The sequence below is a fragment of the Aptenodytes forsteri genome, unplaced genomic scaffold, assembly GCF_000699145.1.
Source record: "Aptenodytes forsteri isolate BGI_AS27 unplaced genomic scaffold, ASM69914v1 Scaffold15, whole genome shotgun sequence".
NCBI classification, from domain to species: domain Eukaryota; kingdom Metazoa; phylum Chordata; class Aves; order Sphenisciformes; family Spheniscidae; genus Aptenodytes; species Aptenodytes forsteri.
The window spans coordinates 22188795-22209981 of record NW_008795129.1 but is presented as its reverse complement, the minus strand read 5'-3'; the positions used below and the strand labels follow the sequence as shown (position 1 = coordinate 22209981).

General features: G+C 36.9%; 1 protein-coding gene across 2 annotated transcripts in view; it reads left to right on the top strand.

Annotated features, from left to right (window-relative positions):
* Positions 1–21187, top strand: part of ATE1 (arginyltransferase 1) — an 86141-nt gene that overhangs the window by 20295 nt on the left and 44659 nt on the right. For both annotated transcript variants that reach the window (XM_009277921.1, XM_009277922.1), the window contains exons 7-9: positions 3972–4004; positions 10570–10751; positions 15474–15573. In XM_009277921.1, coding sequence (XP_009276196.1) covers positions 3972–4004; positions 10570–10751; positions 15474–15573 — 315 coding nt within the window. The remainder of the gene's footprint in view (positions 1–3971; positions 4005–10569; positions 10752–15473; positions 15574–21187) is intronic.

Genomic DNA, 21187 nt, shown 5'->3' with positions numbered 1-21187 from the left:
AGAGCTCAAAAGGGGGACATCGCTCCTTTCTTTGGTGGTGGCAGGATGTCCTGCACACTCATGCAGGGTTTGCATGAAGCCAAGAGGAGCTGGATGAAACAGGAATAGAGTTTGACTTGGAAAGGAGCTTCTAGAGAACCAAAACCCAAGAAACCTCTCTCCTCTCTACAAGGATCCTAGCTCTTCGTTTCCCTGCATATGTAAGATACCTAACGATTGCCCTACGTGAGGAGGAAAAAAACTTTATAAAATGAATATATAGGGAAGATGCCAGGAGCCCTCTAGAAAGAATGCCATCTCTTCATGGCTAGTTTCTGTTAGTGGGTGCACTAAGATTCGTTTGGCCACTTTTAGTTCCAAAGATGGGGAAGATGTTGGTCTTGGAAACAGGGAAGAGAGAATAAACTTGCTTGGTACACATGAAGGTGATACACTGGAACTGTAGGTTGTATGACTTGTATTCTGTATGGAAACTCATAACATTATTTTTTATTTTATTATGAGCCTGTCACCTTTATGAAAAACAAAACCAAAAAACAACCAACACCTTGGTTTATTTTAATCCCATTCAGAGATTAGATTTTAAAAAAAAAAAGTCCCGTATCCATTCCTCACCCTTCCTTTACTCAAAGGAAAAGGGCAAATACTCAGTTTTCCTTGACAGTGAATTGCAAATATGAGCAAACTCTAATACTGTCAAAGGGAAAATTATAAATGAACACCTTTCTGTGATATCTTCGCACTGAAGATCTCAGATAATTTTGCAGTTGCTGGTGATGACAGTTCAAAGCTTTTTTTTCCTGAGAAGGCTATGATGTCATTGTGTGACACCAGTAACCCTTGTTTTCAGAAAGTTACTGAGCTACACGGTGAAACCCGTTCCTGTTTAGCATCCAAAGCACCTGAATATCTTCCCCCACTTGTAAAAGGAAGCAGGTGTTAACACTCTAGTTTTATTACAGCTTTTTAAAGCTGTGCATGTGCTTTTACTTGAGCAAGTAGCTTTGGGTTGGATCAAACTTTCCTTTTATTTTTCTGCCTTTTTTCCTCCCTTTGATTTAATTCTCAGTGATGCATTCATCTCTTAGTTTTATTAATTATGTTTGAACTTATTTCCTGTTGTCCTGTTGATTCTTTCTGGCAAGTGTAATTAGTTTGCACCAAAGAAAGAGTGTTGTGGATTTCATGTATGTGTTATATAGTTTTTAAAAACCTAAAGTTTATGTAATTCAGTTTGAAATTAAAATTAGAAAAGCGTGACTTTGTGAAAGGAATTTTAATTGTGCTTGTGTGACAGATTGAGTTATTTTACATGCAATACCAGCTTTTAATTTTATTTCATGGTTTATTGAATCATTTTTGAGTTCTGTTCATAATAATCTTGCAGTATTAAATGAGTTTCTTAATTTAGAAAGTGAATCTTACTTTTACTTCTGTTTAAATAAATCTATAGACTAGATATATTCCTGGGTTATGATGAAAGTGCTGTGGATTTGGGCGTGGGAGGGAAGAGTAAGGGTTGAGAAGATAACAGCACAGCTCAGTGGATCTAAAGTATTTAATAAATTCTCCAGCTCTATGTGTCAATTAAGTTCTTCCTTAAAAAAAAAAAAAAAAAAAAAAATCCACAGCAAACCCACAGCAAAAAATTGTTGGGTTTTGGGGTAATTGTTTCTTAATCGACTTCTAGAGAAGATTCACAGCCTTCTGAAGTTTTCTAGGACTTGATTAAGAAAATTGTCTAACCTGAGAACTTTAGCAAGTATCAACAGGTGAAATAATATCTAACAAGAATTGCAATGTTTTTTTTTCCCCTTAAAGATTGTGATACAAATTCAAGTGCAGTTAAGAATTTTTTTTCTAGCCAGCAGTATAGATAGTTGTAACAGTATATACTCCCTGGCAAGCAGCAGTTATGCTCAGGTACACTTAAGAAGTCTCCCGTCACCCCCAAAGCCAAGGGATTGTACAGCAGAGCCTGGAGAATGGATAAAACTATTTGAAAAGTGTCGTTGGCTCAGTTTTCTCACCCATAGGGTTTAACTTGCACTATAAAGCTAAAGTTACAGATTAAGAACTATTGGGGGTCTTCTGACGTGAAAATTAATAACACATGGTTTATTTTTTCTGAAGCCTGCGCATTCTAAAATCACTGGCTGTAAGGACTGATGCACTCGCAGTGTAGGAATTTGCAACTCTTTTTTATGGGTACATAACTCAATAATTCAAATTTTGCATTACTTTTTTTTTCTCTTTAAGTATTATCTGTTTTTTTTCTCTTGTTCTCTCTCATTATCCACCAAATCAATAAAAAAATCTAGAATTTAATTAAGATATCGCAGTCATTTGTTTTTAATCATCTAGAATTTAATTAAGATATCGCAGTCAGTTTTTCTAAACTCTGAGTAATTTAGAGTGGTGGTGACTAGATCTGAAATGGTTAATTATAGGAAATGCACAATCCCCTGTCTTCACCAGCACCTCATAGAAATTCAGTGTTCTTCCGTAAAGTCTGTGTCCAAAGGTTTACCATTCATCCATAGGATCAGCTGCTGCTATGTGTTTGAGGGGAAATGCAACTTCTGCAAAGTCTTGATTCTTTTAGCATCAACAGATGCACTTTCTTAGAGACACAGTTTTAGGGAAGGTTAAGGTCGTGTTCACTTAGAGCTTCAATGAGAATGGTCCAGTTAATGTTTGCAGATCAAGAGAGATATATATCTCTCTCTACCAGAGGCTGTGTTTTTATTTCTAAAATGTGCTTTATAGCACCTTCTGATGAAAAGAGAAAGTTTTAATTACTTAGGCTGTATATGGAACTCCGTCCTAAGTCAGCACCTTACAATATTGGCACTTCTTATTGTTGCCTTCCTTCCTCTCCTCCCCTTCCCTGGGAAAAATGGGATGACTGACAAGTAATCACCCCATTTTTTGTATTCCTGTTTAAATAGAATAATCTTCTTTAATCTCAAATTCATAGAATTCTTGACAACAAAATCTCGACAACAATCAGGTTTTTGTGGGTGTGTCTATATATTCTTTTTACCAAACTCTTACTTAAAAGTTCCTATTTACTGTTTCTTTGCAGTTTGCGAACTGCTGCCTTATTAAATCATCTAGCTATTACAAGAGGAGGAATTAAACTGCGTAACACATACTAGCTTTTTAACAAAGGAGTGTTTTGGGTTAAATACATACCAGAAATTTGTAACATGTTTAATGTGGAATCCACCAATAAGGAAGTATTAGTATCAAGTAAATAAGAGGTGGTAAATAAATAACTATTATATTTTATTACTCAAAATCTTGAACAAGCTCCAGATCATTAAAACCTTGCCTTTTTGATTGATTATCTGCAGCACATCATTTTGTATTGAGTAAAGAATTGAGTTTTGAAAATGCTTGCACTTTCAGGAAGTTGATTTTTTTTTTTTTCCTTCTTCCTCTTCTTTATACTTAAACCAGGCTTGCTTATGATTTTGAATGTAAATAGACTTAATCAATTTATATTAAGAGGTATGAGGGCCCTAACCCCCTTGCTTTAGTGATGGGGCAGGTACCAATGGAACAGTGGGAAAAGACTCCCTGTTGCAGGCAGTCACAGAGAAGGGTAATGTGTAATTTAGAATTAAAGACACCAGAAACAGACCTGTATTACAAGGTGATAATTCTCTCGCATCACATTTTTTAAAAATCTTCTTCTATTTTATGGAAAGGAAGTACTTCGGGTGGTTAATTATTATATCTATTTGTACTTCTAAACAAAATAGAAAGTGGGAGATAGTTTATGGAAATTTGGGTTTAACTTTTAAAATCTGATGGCGTTTTTCAAATATATGGTTTTGAAAGAGTGTATTTGTCTGACTGTTAACGTATCCTGAAGTATTGCTAATATTTTTCTTGGTTTTCTGCTTTGCATATTTGGACCGTCTTCTTGGGCACATATTTCTGATGAACCTACCTCGATGCAGTTCACACGATTCCTCTGTGATTCTCCTCTGGAGGTATGTATTCATTCTAGATGCAAGTTTTGAAATGAATGTATTCTTTCCTCTTCACTCTCTGTAGACAGCAACCCATTATGGTATAGGTGGTATAGGTGGGTGTCACAATACTTGTATCATCACTGACTGGTAAGGAAGATGGCACTGTGTTTTCAAAGGAGTCAGAGGACTCTCTTGCTGGATAATAAGCTACCACTGAATTTCATATCACTGCATTAGGAAACAGTAGCAGAAAGTGCTGTGTCTTTTCTGTTCTTGATTTATTTCTATGAAAGAAAAAAACTGTATTACTAAATAACTTACTGAACTGGTATGTGACTGCAATCAGTTAAAAGTTTAGGAGAGGTGCTGTTGCTTCATTTCAAGTAAGCAAACTGCTGCAGATTTCTTGCACTGTCTTTCTTGTTAGTCTTAAAGAGTTAAGTACCGCATGACTGTAATGAAATTGTCAGGTTATAGTAATTACGCTAGTAATTTGATATGTTGCAGTTTGAATGAATCCATGTGTGGAGAGTTTGTTGGTTTTCTCTGCTGAGTCCACTGGCCTTTACATTCCTGAAAGCTGAAGAGTAATAGAGCTCATTAGACTTTATAGGAAAAGAGCTTTTATCACCTCGTCAACTCAGGCAGCAGACTGCCATTATATTCTTAATTTTGTGTGGCTACGTAGATGTTGATGCACACTTCCCTGCCAGGTTTATACCGGTATTGTTTCTTACAGACACTTTTTATTGACATTTTGAAGCTTGAATTAAATTTTGTGTGGCACCACTACAGATGTCTTCAATTAGATGAAGTTAAATAAAAGGGGTTGTATATCAGAGGCCAAGAGATTCTTGAAATTCTTTATTCTGAAACAGTTGCCACAAGCAAATCTAGTAGTATGTAGTCTGTTTACTCTTTTGAACAAAAAAAATTTAAAATCAAATTTAAACCTTACATGATTTCAATTTGTAATTTTTTGAATTTTTAATATTGTTATTAGCTGCAAATAGTATGAACACCCAAACTCTTCCTGTCTTTTTTTATTTCCTCATTTTATTACTCTGTTTAGTTTCAGTTTTGGCTATGGGCTCTGGCACAAAAAATGAATAGTTTAAAAAATGATACAGTCTGTAGTAGCAGAAAACTAGGCAATTTTCTAGCAGTAAACAGGATAATGTAGAGAGAACTGTTTGGGGTTTTTTATTCATCCTTTCGTCTTAAAAGCTACATTTAAACATTTGCCATTTTACCACTTCACATGTGCAAATACTACCTTCTTTGGAGAGGTAAGGTTGTAATGGTTCGGTATAGGAGAACTGCACGGAGGGAGTCTTAACCAAAAACCGGTGTGGCCTGGTACCATGTTGCTGCTAAAGTGAGAGTGTTTATGGAAGAAGGGCACGGGGAAAATCTTAACTGCTCAGGCTGGATTCCTAGGTTTTGGTGCTCAGTGAATTGGGGGGGTGTTCTGGGCCAGTGGTTGTGTTGGCATCATTAATAGTCATCTCTGTGTTTGTCCTTCCTGAGTTGTTCCATGTCGTCTTGATACAACAGTTGGAACGAGCCTCAGTACTCAGATGCGCCATGGAATTATGCAGTCGAATGATGATTTTTTGGGGGTTTTTGTTTTGTTTTCAAATCCTTCTCTAATTGCTCTTTAGTCTTTTTCCATTTTGACTGATGCTAAGCATTAAATCAATGATTTCATAAAACTGCTCTCAAAAGCATCTTTTTGAGTGAATTGCTAATTTATACCCATTGTTTTAGATGTGTATATAGCAATATTTTTTTCCCCATGCATTTATGTTCCATGTATTTATGAACATTTGATATTTCCTCTGCCTTTTTTAATCACTCGGTGTTATGGGATCTTTCTGTAGCTCTTTATACTCAGCTCTTGTTTAGCCATCCTGAATACTTTTAAATTATCAGCTCAGTTTGCTGCAACATTGTTCAGTCTTTGGTGATTCACATACCAGTATGGAGAACAGAATATATCCAGCATGATGGAAAGTGAGCTGCTTTCCATTATGTAAATGATCATTTGTTCTCACTTTGTTTGCTTTTATCCATATTGAGATGTTTCTGAATCCTAAAGAACTGAAAGGCATTTGTGAATCTACATCTTTGCTCTTTGAAAAGCACATCAGCTTCTGCTCCACATTATTTTGTTTATTGATGTGTGTTAATTTTTAGGAGATGTAATAACAAATGATACGGTTACAGGTCTGGAATTCCCAGGATCACCTTCTGTAGAATGTCATATTTCAGTCACATTCAATACACTGCTCAGGCCTAAATCAAAACTCAGTTCATTTGGAGGTCTTAGCAAATTGTTGTTTTCATATTTTTTTTTTTTCTTACAGTGGTGTAGACATTGCCATGATGTCTACGTGGTGATACTCCAATAGCAAGAGACTTTAAATCTCTCGTACCTTCACAGCTTCACAAATCTTTTTAGCATTTTAAGCTTACTGTCACTGTCCTGATTAAATAGTTGACAGTATAGCTCAAATACTATACTTTTCCAATAAAGTACAGAAGTTAGCTCTGTAGACAGTGTCTTAACGTTTTGATGCAGTGAGTTGATTTACTTTGTTTTGATACAGCATCACAGAATTGTTCAGGTTGGAAGGGACCTCTTGAGATCACCTAGTCCAACCCCCCTGCTCGAGCAGGGTCAGCTAGAGCAGGTTGTCCAGGACCATGGGTTTTGAATATCTCCAAGGATGGAACTCCACAGGCTTTCTGGCCAGCCTGTGCCATTGTTTGATGACCTTCTCAGTTAAAACCTGTTTCCTTCTGTTCAGATTGAATTTCACGTGTTTTAATTTGCATGCATTGCCTCTTGTCCTGTCACTGGTAACTACTTAGAAGAATCTGGCTCCCTTACCTTCATTCCCTCCCATCAGGTATTTCTACATACTGATAAAACCTTCCCCCCGAGGCTGAAGAGTTCCAGCTTTCTCAAGCTCCCCTTATATCTCAGATGCTCAAGCCCCTTAATCATCTTTATGGCCCTTATGGACTCGCCCCCATACGTCCTTATTTTTCTTGTACTGGGGAGCCCAGCACTGGACCCAGCACTGCTGATGCAGCCTTACCAGTGCTGAGCAGAGAGGAAAGCTCACCCGCCTCGACGCGCTGGCAGTGCTCTGCCTGGTACAGCCCAGGATGCTGTTGGCCTTTTTTGCTGCGAGGGTGCATTGCTGGCTTTTTTTAATGAAAACATGCAGTGCTACCTCTCTGCTGACACAGCCTGTATTTGTAGGCTGCTTTCACAGCATCTCCACTAATCCCTAGTGAAAGGAGGATGTAGTAGTGAAAAGGAAATATGTTGCTAACCAAGAGATAGAAATCTACCATATGGTAGGTTGTGTGTATGTGTGCCTTTGGGAAGGGAACTGCTGGAATTAATCATTTCTCTTCTTCGGCATAAAATTTCCACCGGAGTGTAGCAGTCAAGGGTTTCCTGGCTTTTTTTTTTTTCTCGGTGTAAGGGATAGCACGGATTTCATATCTTCCTCCTCCCTCCATCCACAGCAGAGGGTAAAATGGAAAAGTTCAGAATAGGAAATTTCATGAAACCTTCCAGAGAAAAAATAATCATGCAGTTAGTATGGTCAGGACCCATTTTTGGTAGGTGAGTATGCAGTGCCTCCGGCAGTTGCACACTGGTCTGGCATGCGGGTTAACAAGTGCAATTTCCATAATAATAGTAATAATAAAGTAGTAAAACATCTCTTAAAAGTAAAGAGAAAGACCAATGTGCTTTGAAGAAAATTGAGTGATCTCACCATCATTGAAGGTCAATTATAAGCAGTTACTACATTGAGGTGTACTAATTGGGGCAATATGTAATACTAGTTGCTATTAAATATTTAAATTTTAATAATGCGTTATAAAATATGAGCAAATGTGTCCACAGAATCATTAGCTAGCAGAATATGAAGACAGGCAGAATTAACGTGTGATGGAATATATTGTATTTTTCTCTGCATTATAGTCTAAACATTGGAGAGAGAATTATTTGTTTTAATTTTTGTCCTGGATTTAGTTGTTCTTTTTTTGATTGCTTCAATATCATCAGATTATAATAATTCATTGTATTGAAGTTTGAGTATAAATTGTTAATTTTAAATAAGTTGGTCCCTCTGGATTGATTCCAGGGCTAATATGTATTATTTCAGGTAGATAAGGTAAGCTCTTTCTGGTGGGGCTTGCTCACCTGATGTCACTGGTATATTTTACATCACCTTTGACAAACACAGTCCCAGGTGGACATGGGAATAGTGTGAAATGGTATAACCTGCTTCAGCAAAATGTTTAATATTCTAGACCTGCTTCATGTCAAATTGCCTGGATGGTACATGAGAAATTAGGTTAAAGGAGCCAAGCATTCATTGAGAAATTGGAGAAAATATAATACCTACAAGCATTACAAAGGATTACATTGTATGAAAACTCTTCAAGGAGGAGGAAAACATTACTTTTTAAAAAAATGTTATTTACTTAATGTAATAGAAATCCCTGAACATTTTGCCTGAAATCAGTGCTGTGCTTATTATGTTTGTTGCAGAACATCGCCTCTTTTATGCTCATGACATCTCATTATAACTGCAGTAGTGAAATAACCGTGGTTTATACTTTATTAGAAGTTCTTAACTGATGCTAATACTTCAGTTTGCAGGGGTTTGGTGGCGATGCCATTTGGAGGTTTGGGGTCACACACAGCCACAGCATTTGTTTAACTTCAGAAGATTTTGCTTTGAGTGAAAAACTTTTCCATGTTGGCTTAGACTATCTTTTTTAACATTCATTAAATCCTGTATGTTGAGTTTTTGACAAAGAAAGAAAACCTGTTTTAACTGAAACTTATTTAAGCAAGTCTGTGGTATATTAACAATCACATTTCCCCTTGGCTTGCAGGAGATGTTTCATTTTTTCTGTCACTTGGCTGCACCCTGGTAGCTGAGAGGAGAACTTAACCTATGCTGAGAAATCCTTTGAGAAAAACTTACTTGACTGTGTCCCAGCTTAAAAGTTTTACTACTGACCATGTGATTTCATTTGGCTCTACTGAAAAGTTGAGGATGCTGTATGAAACCATAACTGTTGAATAAGTAGGCTTTACCTGAATGAGAAGAAACCCAGTTTAATATGCTAGTATCTGAGTCTAATATCCTCGTATACTGCAGATTCAGCTCTCAAATGTTTGATCGTTTCACTTTTACAGTATCTGTAGCTCCATATCTAGTTTTATGCTATACAAGCATAAAATGCAAACATTTTATTATATGGCCTTTACTTTGGGACTTATTGGCTGGGCAAGTCAGTTGAAATGATTTTTGTTCACGTGATTGATTTCTTTTGACACATGTGGTACCAATTAGAATAACTTCTACTGCCCATCATCTCTTCAGTATGTGCTACTGTATCAAAATACTTGATTAAACCCACCTTCTGTTGTTGTAATGCAAAACAGTTGGTAATAATAGGCAATATTGTCAGATTTATTGAGTGAGAAGCAGCTTTCTGAAGATCTGGCAATGCAGTGAAAAACATGACTAGATGGATAATTAAGTTGAGCACAGCGGAATTCAGGATTAAAGTAAACTTGACGTGGAAGAAAATGGCATGACAAAGTTGGTTGTGTAATACAGTTTAAATTAGGAGATAATTTTCTTAATTTGAAGCATCAGTTTCTGGCTCTAGGTGCTTTACCCCGTCCGGAGGCATACTTCACTGCACATCCAAAACCGCAGTGCCCAAGAATAGCAAGTTCCGTAGTGTTTTTGCAGAAGATACTCTGATGTGGGCTGACAAAGAAGCAGCTCCACAGTTTCTGTTGCAACAGAGAGTTTCAGGCTGTTAGATAAAAGTTGTTTCGTTGATCATAAAGAGTAAACCTCAAGTAAAGAGTAAGGTGTTCGGTTCTTCATATAAGTGCTCTTCTCAAGCAACTTTAATGGCCACTCTGAGAAGCTGAATTTCTGTGACCAAAATGCTTCCAGTACTTAGGGGCATGGGGGAGAGAAACAGTAGGGTCATTGCCGTGACACAAAGTGTTGGAGGAGCTAAGCAGTTGAGGCAGCTTTGGGAAGCGCCAGCATAGTGTAATGTAATGTCTGCATTTCACCTTTCTGCCTTTGGGCTTCGTCTCCTGTTGAAGAGTAAGTAGGTCAAATTAAAGGCCAAACTATGAGGGGAAAAAAAAAAAGATATATATACACAGAATTTGTTTGCATGTAATAATGCATTAATAACTTGATGAATCGCATTGCTGTTTTATCATTTCAGTACTATAAATGCTAGATGGCAGAGGCTGTTTGCAGATTCGTGTTTGGCATGGGTGATATGTAGAGGTTACTGATCATGAGTACAATGAAGGTCAGAAATGATACAGTGAACCTACATTGTTTTCCCTACTTCTCAAATTCCGTTCTTCCTTTTTCTAAACATGGATAGCAGGAGTAATTTCTCACAATATTTACTTTTGTCTTAAAATTCTTTCTAAAATTGTTTTTATGCTGAAAGTCTACCTGTCTGACAATTACATCCTTCTCTTGTTTTTGCTTAGGCAGAGAATGCACCAAATGGCCCAGAATGTGGCTATGGTTCTTTCCACCAGCAGTATTGGCTGGATGGGAAGATAATTGCTGTCGGTGTAATTGATATCCTGCCCTACTGCGTGTCCTCCGTCTATCTGTACTATGATCCAGACTATTCTTTCTTATCTTTGGGAGTCTACTCTGCATTACGGTAAGAGGACATTTTTGTTATCTGGTTAGATGTAATAGATTTGATACTTGTTCCTAAACTTGAGCTTTTATTTCCAGTCTAAACATATAGTGGTAACGCTATCTCTAGCAAAGTATTTGTGGTTGGTTGTTTTTTCTTTTTTAATTCTCTACAGTTGGTTGCATTCTAAATAAATTTTTAATTGTCATCCTTGAATAGGGTTGTATCTTTCTAGTTAGCTAAATACTTTTAAAGATTAAAAAAACACTCAGAAATGAAATACCTAGTTTTTACTGAACCTGAAAATAATTTAGTATTGCTTGGTTTCAGCAGTAAAAGCCCCTTTTTTGTCTGAATAGAAGTAAATTTTCCTTTGACCTTTTTCTTAGCCCGGTCTCCAAATGAAATTAATCACTTTTATAGTTTTATGCACATTGAGATCATAAATAGTGGAGTACCTAAAAACCGTTGTCTTCTGAATTAGTAGTCTCCTGCTGTACTAGCACTAAGTATATTTTTCAGGTATGTTAATCTCATTATATTTGTCTTTAGAAAGTCTGATGGAGAGAGTAATCCTATGAATTTTAAAGCCTTAAATTAACTATCAACGCAGTCTTGCAAAATGGTAGGAATAGTGAGTAGTGCTTTTCACTGTGAATAAGACTTGTATGCTAAATTGCAAGTTACTGTTTTTCTTCCATAAGCAATTTTATGATTCCATTATTATTGTAAGGAAAAAACCCTTAAACGAATGGAAATACTTGTGCATATCAATTTTTTTCTTAGCTTTTTTGCTTCTCTGTTTACATGAAGTTAGCTGGTCATAGACATGTGGTGTTCCCAGGGCAGTTCTCATGAAGCAACTGGGTTTGAACCTCGTGCCAGACATGTCTATTTTCAAGTTTTCCTAGGTCTGAGAAGTTCTAGCAAAAGTCTTTACCTGTTGAGATTTGTACTACAGTCTTTCAGGTACGAAAGAAGCGCTTAGAATTGTGAGATCCAGCTGTCTTCTTTCTCCAAGGCATCGTGTTGAGAGGCATCTTCTCTATAGGTGGAGTTTCTTAGCTATTGTTTAGTGTTACCCACCAGGGTGGGTAAATATGACATGGCTTTTGAAATATGTAAAGCACAAACACTATTTTTTAGGAAACCTCTTCTTATCACAGTTACTTCATATACTTTTCCGACAACTAATAAACCATGTGCAATTTAATCTCTCAGAAGTCTAATCACTCATAATTTGTTTAGACTTTGATTAGGATCTTTTGCTTTCCTAAGAATCTTTTTTTTTTTTAATTATTCTTTTGGCTGTATTCTCTTTACAGTGGTGACTTTTGCGATTTCTGAATAATCTTTACATGAGTTGTTCAAATGCATATGTCAAAGGGTTTTTCCCACAAAGTTCACTGTTAAGTTGCTGACATTAGTCTAATGGTTTATTGCTGCTGAAATGAGGTGCTGCAATCACTCCTCTCGATCTCTGCTATATGCTGGGCTTCTAGCAACCATACATTTAGCCAGTTTAATTTACTGAGCAGAAGACTGTTCGCTTTAGCAGCCTGGTTAGTGAGCTGAGTTGCTCAGTGAAGAACCTGTTAACACCAGAGCTGGTGCAAGAGTTGTGGCAGAGCCACAACACGCAGCTGAGAATGGCTAGAGAGTGAGAGAGCAGGACCTCCTCCCACTCTCTGGTAAGCTCTTAGATCAGTTAAGTCCTAAAGTGCAATTTCTCCAAGTATGTCACCTTTAATAAGAGCTGATAACATTGCCTTCCTGTTGGCTCTCCCCACCTTCTTCTAGAATGGTTCTTTATGAAGGAGCAACTGTAGAATCACAGAAGAGTTTAGGCCAGAAGGGACCTCTGGTTGTCATCTGGTTCAGTTCCAGTGCAAAGCAGTGCTAACTTCAAAGTCGTCATGAGCATTAACGTAGCCGTTGCTGTAGCATCTCCAGTGGTCTATGTCTAACAGGGCCTGAGTTGTCATTTTTCTGAGGCATTCAGTAGCACTGGTGATTTTATAAAATTAATCAGAATTAACAAATGTAGAAAAAAATGTTGGAACTCCTATGATTTAGAATTGATCTTTTTTTCTATTAGTGGTCTAGATTTTTAGAAGTATTTTATTACATATGCTAGATACTTGAAATTAGAATGATTATTTTTTTTTTCCATGCAAGGTGAGCATACAACATAAAATACTAAGTCCTCCTAAGAGTTGTTTTTTAGTATTTGTACATATCGCATTACTTTATGTAATAATAGACTGACATAATCTATGCTTATGAATTCTTGAAATGATTTTAAATTGTCTACATAATAAATTTAAAACTTTATCGGTGCAACATGCATGTGTGGCTCAACTAGTGAAAAAGCAGCTTATAAATTCTGCAGCATTTAAGACAATAAAAATGAGTTCCTAACAGTCTTGGAGGGAGCCAACCTTATTCTTCTTTCAAAAAGGGGAAAAAACCTTGAGAGTTAGGGAGGATTTAGGAAGTTGCAAAGGAATCTGATACCTTCAAAGCTGTTGCCAATTTTACTCCAAGGAGGTTAAACTGCATTGCAGTCCTGTCACTTGCACTTCATGCTACTTTGAGAATTTTTGCTGCTGAGTCGTAGAAAGGATGGGATTTGAAGATCGTTTGAAATATGTAGGCACGTAAGTAAAGAATGAGGGGAGAAGCAGCTACTTGTGAAATACCAGTCTTACCAAAGGAAGAAAAAAATCATCAAGAAATATTGAGTGCTGCTTATTCTTAGTTGCAGGAAAAAGTTAAACGTTCCCCCTACTACCTAAAATCATGAATAGTAGACAAGCATAGTATTCATAATCTCTGTTTTGTAAGAGGACAAGTACTTGAACTTCTCTTGGAATTGGGTTACGTGGTACTGAAATACTGTCTGAATTTTGTATTGATGAAATGAATATGTGTCTTTCTCACTAGTTGGCTACTCTTGCCAAGCACTAACAGCCATTATAACTCTTCAGATATGTACCATAACTGAAAACTTTACAAAAAGGTAATTGGAAGTCTGTAGTCCCTTTTCCATAGGAATTTAGGCAGAACGAATGCATGTAGATGTGAGTGATGCATTACAGTGACACCTGATTGCTGCTCCTAGTTTAAAATGATGGAGTGGGAAGATTCTCTTGCATTGGATCACAGCACACACTCCTGGACAGAGGAAAGAAGAGGATGCTTTAGCATCCCCCCAGTAAAACTGCCTGGAGTGGGGTTGGCCGAATAGATCAATGAAAGGTAGAGCAAGAACTTGAGTACCTAGGGCGTGTCACTGGAGACTGGCGCATGCAAAGACACTAGCAGTAGTTCTAAGCAAGCTAGCTTTGGTATCACGTGCACTAATTCGCTTGCGTGAAGCTTTGTTGCCCATGGTAAGACTGCTGCTGCAGCCCAATTTTTACCTCATTACATTATGGCCTGTTTACTTCGCTTTCTGTTCACTTTGAGTCTTTTTGTTTTATTAAATCAGACCACGTAGTCCAGTTGGAAAGAGTGTTTAAGAGATTTTGAAATGCAAAGATAATGTTTTTTCCCTGTAGTGTTCCAGCTTTTTGAATTGCAGAAAGGTATTTGTTTAATTAGGTCCAGGATAATCTGCATGAAACAGTAAGGTGGTTTAACTTTATGCCATGTCTTAAAGATTATATCTATGAAGTGCATGTTTGTAGATTTTTGGGAGTATATAAATATCACTTCTGGAATCTGTTGTATTTACCTCGATTTTCAGATATGGAGTAACTTATTTGTAGACATTCTCCTCTCGGAACGGATGTATATGATACAGAGTTATCATGGACTCATGATGGTCTTGGCAAACTACATGCAACTGAAATGTTAGGTTTTCAGTGTATGTAAGCATCTTCATTACTAACTTAATATTAAGTGATAAAAAAACCCCCAGTATTTGTACATGCTTCCTATATGCATGTGCTTATATCCTCTTATCCTTTTGACATTGAAAGTAAGAACCAGCATCCATATTTTATCGAATTTGGTACAGATATGAACTGCAAAGTAACAAATGCTGTAAAAGTGAGCACTATAGTGGAAACACTGGCGGAATCTTTGTAATAATATTTTCCTTGTGCCAGTAAAATAAAAAGCAAAGTTATTTTGGAATCCATTGACACATCTTTCAGAATAAATGAGAAAATTGTACAAACAAACATGGGATAAGTGAAGAATACCTTTTGTTGCATAAAGATGGATGTTTTTACATGTAAATTGCTAGGATGCAAATAAGAGAACAAACAAGAGGCTTATCCTTGAATCTTGTTTTTTTAAAAATACTCTGATGTTTTCCTGAGCCACGTTATCCAGTCTGTGTACAATAGCTGGGCCAGATTTCTGTAGAATTCCAGTGTACATGAATATTAACAAGAAACCTGTTAAGTAGAGGCTCTTAGTCACTTTTATTTGAATTTCCAGTCAGTCAATTGGCAGGACAAAACACAAAAATGAAAGTATTTTTAAGTCTGACACAGTGGTTTGCATTTTGATGATTTGTTTGTTTGTTTTTTAAGCATTAATTTTCAGTTTATTGTCTTTGGGTTTTTTTAAAGCATTAGTTTTGAGTTTCTCTTCATTTTTTATTTGATAGAAGTCTAGTGCTTTAAATAGGTCAAGAGCCAGGTAGCTGTAAAATATTTCAATATGAAGAGGTAAAATGAATGTAAGAATTGTATTCGAAAGTAATTAGTCTCTTCTTTCCTTTCACAGGGAAATTGCTTTTACTAGGCAACTTCATGAAAAAGCTCCTGATCTCTGTTTTTATTATATGGGTTTCTACATTCATTCATGCCCCAAAATGAGATACAAGGTAAAGTATGTTTTTACTTATTTCCTTAGTGTACTATTATTCAAAGCATTTGACAGTGTTCATAGTAATATAATATTTTGTAATTGTCTTTTTGGATTTTAATGTAGACTTTATATGGTTAAATTTGAACATTGGTTACTATTTAACTTGGCTTAGGATTTTTTTTTTTTTAAATTTAGCCGCATGTGGTATTTATTACAATTTGGCTTAAAAGCAGTTCGCATGGAGAGGTTTTCAAGGCTGTCAGATAATAGTTTGTCATTTGGTTACCTGGCTATGTCATGTTTACAGTATATCTTCCAATAGACTAAAATTCTCCCTTTTTTAGGTTTGCATATTTGTGGAACTGTTGCTTAGTGACTATAGGCAGTGATAACGTGGCTTTGTGGTCTTCGCTGTACTTGGGTTTTTCCTCTTCATTTTTTGTTAGAGATAGGGGACTTGCTCTGCTGATGAAACCAGTTAGAAGCTAGGTTAGCAGCAATTTTGAGCCAGGTAGCAGATTTTTGAGGAAAGGGTCAGGAGAATCCACAGAACATTTAGAATAATCAATCTGTCACCAAACCTCCTTTGTAACCCCGGTTAGCCTCAACTTTGTTTAGACCTGAGTGCCTAAGGGCGTCTCTCTTCTGTGTTTTTTAGATCTCATAAATGTGGTATCTTTTATTTGTAAATGTGTCATTGCTTTTTGAATATTATGATACAATTTCAGAGTACTGAACATTGACAGAAATTTACTGAATATTTACACGTAACCAAATGTATCTGTTAATAATGTGGAAAGATACAAAGTTCATGAAATCTAGAGTAAGAGGTGCAGTGTTTTCTTTTTTTCCCCTCAAAGTGTGCTAAAAATCTGCAGTGTTTTCAGCAAGTTTTCAAATATATCCAAAAATTGTGAGCCTCATTGAAGTGATGGTTGTGAAGGAAAAACCATTTCAGCTTTATTGTGGCCTATGCTACAGGTGGCCATGATGATTCAGTCTTCTGAAAGTAACAAATAACAAAACCCTCCCTCTCCTTTTGTTAGATGTTTGTCTGTCCTTTCCCCCCCCTGCCCCTTTGCCAACTTGAGTTCATCATCTACATCTGCTGGCCAAACAAAGAGAATATTAAGTTTGAGGGAAGCAAATGGGTGAGTTGGAAAACACTGCCTCTGTCCTCTGAATTATCTTAAAGGCTATCGCATCAACCAGCTTGAACGATAGGTTCTGATTACTTGCTCTACTTTTTGGAAATAGTTAAAAGTTTGGGATGACTTGTTCATGTTGAGACGCTGCAATTTAACAGCCCTTGTCTAGTCTACAACCTACATAGTTCAAAACTTGTAAAAAGAATGCATTTAGTTAACTAGGGCACTTAAGAAACAGATCTGACTATAATGGCCAAAAGTGTCCCAGTTCTGAAAGAGGTCATTGCCAAGAAACTTTAGGTTCAGCCGCTTGTAGTACGGTTTAAAAAAAACGTGAGCTTTGTACACATGGATTAAACAAAGCTCATACATGAGTCAATGTATTAAAGTAGCCAGCAAACTATTAAAATATGAAGATTAAATGCTGTAAAACTGGGAGCTAACGTCAGTAGCCACTATACATTTGTATTATTTATTATAATGTGGTATCTCTTCTGTTGGGCCTGTGCTGTTATTTGGAAATGATTGCATCAAGAATATAAGATTCTCATGATGCATCTAGTTTTCATTCTTAAATAATGGATATTGAATAAATTGTAGTGGGACTATTATAATTTTTTTTTTTCCCCACAAAAGCTCCTTTTCTTGCCTTGCTTAGACTTAATGACTTATCTGAAATGACTGTGATTTGGTAGAATATACGTTTTAGTCTTCCAGAAACCTACACATGTCAATGTGCTTAGGTAATTAAGTGTGGCCCAGTATGAGAATTACTGGGGCAGGGGGTGGGGAGAAGAAAGCCTATACATATATATTTAGAACACACACAATAGCAGGTAAGTAATGCTCTGTGTTGGGAGAGTAATAATTTAATAAATGAATTGCAAGGGTTTTTATTTTATTTTATATTTCTTTTCCTGTGTATTTTTGGTTTAGAAGTGGCCAAATGTAATGCAATTAAAAATCAGGTTGACATTAATTCTGTAGTTCCACTTTACCGTCACTGAAATAGTACACCAGAAACAAATTTTAAAACTAAGCTTTGAAATGCGTCTGGATAATGCTACTACACTTGTGAAATGATTGGTAGTGGTAAAGTAGGGTGGGTAAGTACTGACTTTGCGGATTAAGTAATTTCAGTAATGCCTGGTTGCCTTAGAGGCATTACATGTTTGCTTTATTCCAGTTTAATAGAGATGTTAGAGGCTCCCTTCCATTAATGATATTAGTGTGGAAGAATGACAGGCTGTAGGTAACTTGTTAAGCTGATGTCGGGTAAGCAAATTAAATGAAGGAAAGAAAAGGAAGGAGCTCAAGAGCTAACCACTGGTTTTTATCCTCGGCTTGTAATTTTCTTTGCAAATTATTTGTCGTAGGATGTTTAGAAATGGAGGCTAGGCACAGCATCACTTCTTTATATAAGCAGTGTCTTATGAATAATAAATGCATGCTATACTTATTTACAGTAAAGTCACAGGATTTTGGAAATCTTTGAAAATTCTCCTCCTTCTAGTCACAGATTGTGAGCAGTGGAAATGCCTAAGCTGACATTTGTATTTGATTTTTGACGGAAACGCAGTACTACTGGTTTGTACTGTACAGCTCTGTCTTCCTGCTGATTGAGGAGGGATAGCTGATGAATTGGGATGTGTAAGGAACAGTGACTTTATGATGTCGATTTAAGGAGTTTGACAGCGTTCCACTTGGAGTAAAACTCAGTGTTCTGTACAAGACACGGTTGGAGCAATTGGGGATCTGTGCAATGAACTGTTGTACTCGTATTACAATCCAAGACTGATGCACTAATATTGTGCACATGAGGACATAGCTGGACATTTTGGTTTTAAATACGCGACTCCTAGATTGGAGGTATAGATATCCAACGGCAAGCATTAAAGCCTTGTTCTGCATGGGTACTTTCTTGGAATGCAAATTGTAGACGTTTCTTCTGGATTTTAACTTTTTTGTGGTTGTAAAGTAATAGTCAAACATCAGTTTTTAAAGCATTGGTAATAGGTGATCATATATACCAGTGACTGAGCCATTTACAGTAACAGCTCCTCCCTTCTGCATCAGGTCATCTTGGTTATGTTGCGTGCTCTGAGGAGGTCCAAGGCATTGATAGACTATTTTGTTGAAGTATTTATTTTTTAATAAGGCTGCTAGTATGCTTGTTCTGCTTTTTACACAGTTCTTCTTAAAATGATATCTATATATTTATCCAAGAACGTTTCTTTGAGCAGTCGCCTTCCGATATGGCCAGAACGTCACACCAGTTGCTCACAGCGCAACTGCGCCGTGCAGCTGCTGAATGTTTTTAGCCACCGCTGAGCAGGTCAGGGGCTGAACTGGCAGACAATACATTATTGGACCTTTTCATCTACAGTATTCTATTTCCATGAATGGTACAATTTTGGACATAAATAGTGTGTAGTCTAGTTGAAGATTGGAGGCCTGAGTGTCCTAGAAGAGGATCCCCAAGTCAGGATTCCTGTGGCTCAGTAATAGAGTTGAAGAATTCTGGATTATCAGGCAGGAAGTTCAATGGTTAACGAGCATCATCCACCCCATGGATCAGATGTAATTACAGAAATTTTTAAAATAAAGCTCTCTTTCAACTCTCTGTTCCCTTCCCTTTCCTTTTGTTCCCAAACAGCTTGCATTTGATTGCAATGTGATTTTAAAACAGTGGAGTACTGGTGAAATTACATAAGATGGGGGAAGGGAATATATTGCAATATTAGGCTATTTCTTAGTTCCCAGCTTCTCTTAGATTTGTTCCCATGTATGGGTTAATATTTATGAACTGATAAAATAAAATCTACATTAAATTGAGACAAAAGGATTTCTGTAGTCCTATTAACTATATTAATATGGAAAAATGCTATGAAAAACCTTAAGTGATGGCTTGGTTCCATTTTTCCCGGGTAGGCTAGGGTAATACAAGATTAAAATGGTTCTCTGAAGAAATTCACGACCTTGTGGTAAAACTTTTCGGGCTTTGTTGGATGTGGTAGTTCTTATGTTGGAAAATAGTCTCCTGGAAAATTGTCTAGGACTCATAAGATGCAAAGTCTTTCTCCTAATGCATTTTGGAGTCTGTGATAAAATTTTAAGTACAAGAAAGTATTTTACTGTAGGATGATATTGGTCTCAGGCTTGCTTCTTGTGTTTAAGTACTGTATCTGTACTCGTTAATGCTTTTCAGTTAAGACATTTGTTTACAAACATAGTTATAGAATTACTGAAATAAAAGAACCACCTTTAGCGAACAGCCGTATTGGAGAGATGCTTGAGAGGATCTTGGATTTTTTTCCTGTACTGATACTCTTTTTTGTCCTGCATCTTTCCAAGTAAAAAATTTTACTCCATGGCTCTATGTTACTAAATTCACATTTTCCAGTCACTACTGAACTCCTTGAGATCCCTTCTGTTCTTTCTGTTACAGTTCTTTGATACTGATTTTGAGTCTTGTGGTGAGTGACACTAAATAGATTTTGGGTTTGTGCTTCTGGTGTAAATAATAAATGTATTTGCTGCCCTGCCTTTGCCATTTAGACCTCTGCTCACCTTAAATCAAGTTCTCCTCTAAGTTCTTGCATTGGGAAGGGGTTGTTGGTGAAGTTTTCTATGTGAGTTTCCTTACTTCTGGGTTTTCCGAGGCTTTTTCGTCATCAATATTGGCATACGAATACTGCAATTGGAGCACATATCATTACTTGTTTTGGTCAATGATCTGCTTTCCCTGAAGTCACTCTGCTAAGCCTGTAAATAACCATCAGCGTACTTTGAAGTTGTAACAGATTTAATGTCGTCTTGCTGTTATCTCTGTGTACTATTTTAAGACCATTCTATGATGTGAAGAGGTGTTTTGACTGAAATCTTTATCCAGACTTGTATGCAGGCCAAAGTAAATGGAATTATTTCAAACAGTCTCCTTTGGTATCAAGGCATGGCCAGACTTCAGATAGATGGAATACTAGAAAGGGTTCTGAAATGTCAGAAAAGAAACAAAAGGCTGATTCATCTGTGATTAATCATTCTTAAACTAAATACCTCGGACTGACTGTGGTCGTAAGCGGTGCCCCTGGAATTTTATGGCACTCGAGAGCCAGTTTTTTTGGCTGCTTTCAGGAATTTCAGCATCACTCCTCCTGCAGCAGTGAAATGCATCCAGTGGTAGCCTGGACTTACACGTCCACGGCATCCACAAAGGTCTGGCTCATCCTCGCCTGTCCTAACTCTTTTGCTGTTTCTGACCGTGGAATTCAGTTAACCTTTTCAATAAGCTTGGATTTGCTATATAAGCTGAAATGTGTGAGGGAAAGAGACTTAATGTGATGTGACTTAATGTGATCCTCTACGGTTTTTGGGGTATAAGCACACGCTGTTACGGTTCTGCCACTGAGCGGCAGGCAGCTTTGCAAAATGTGTCACTAGTTCCACACAAAAAAAGCTGGCATTTTTATACCTCCATGCTTG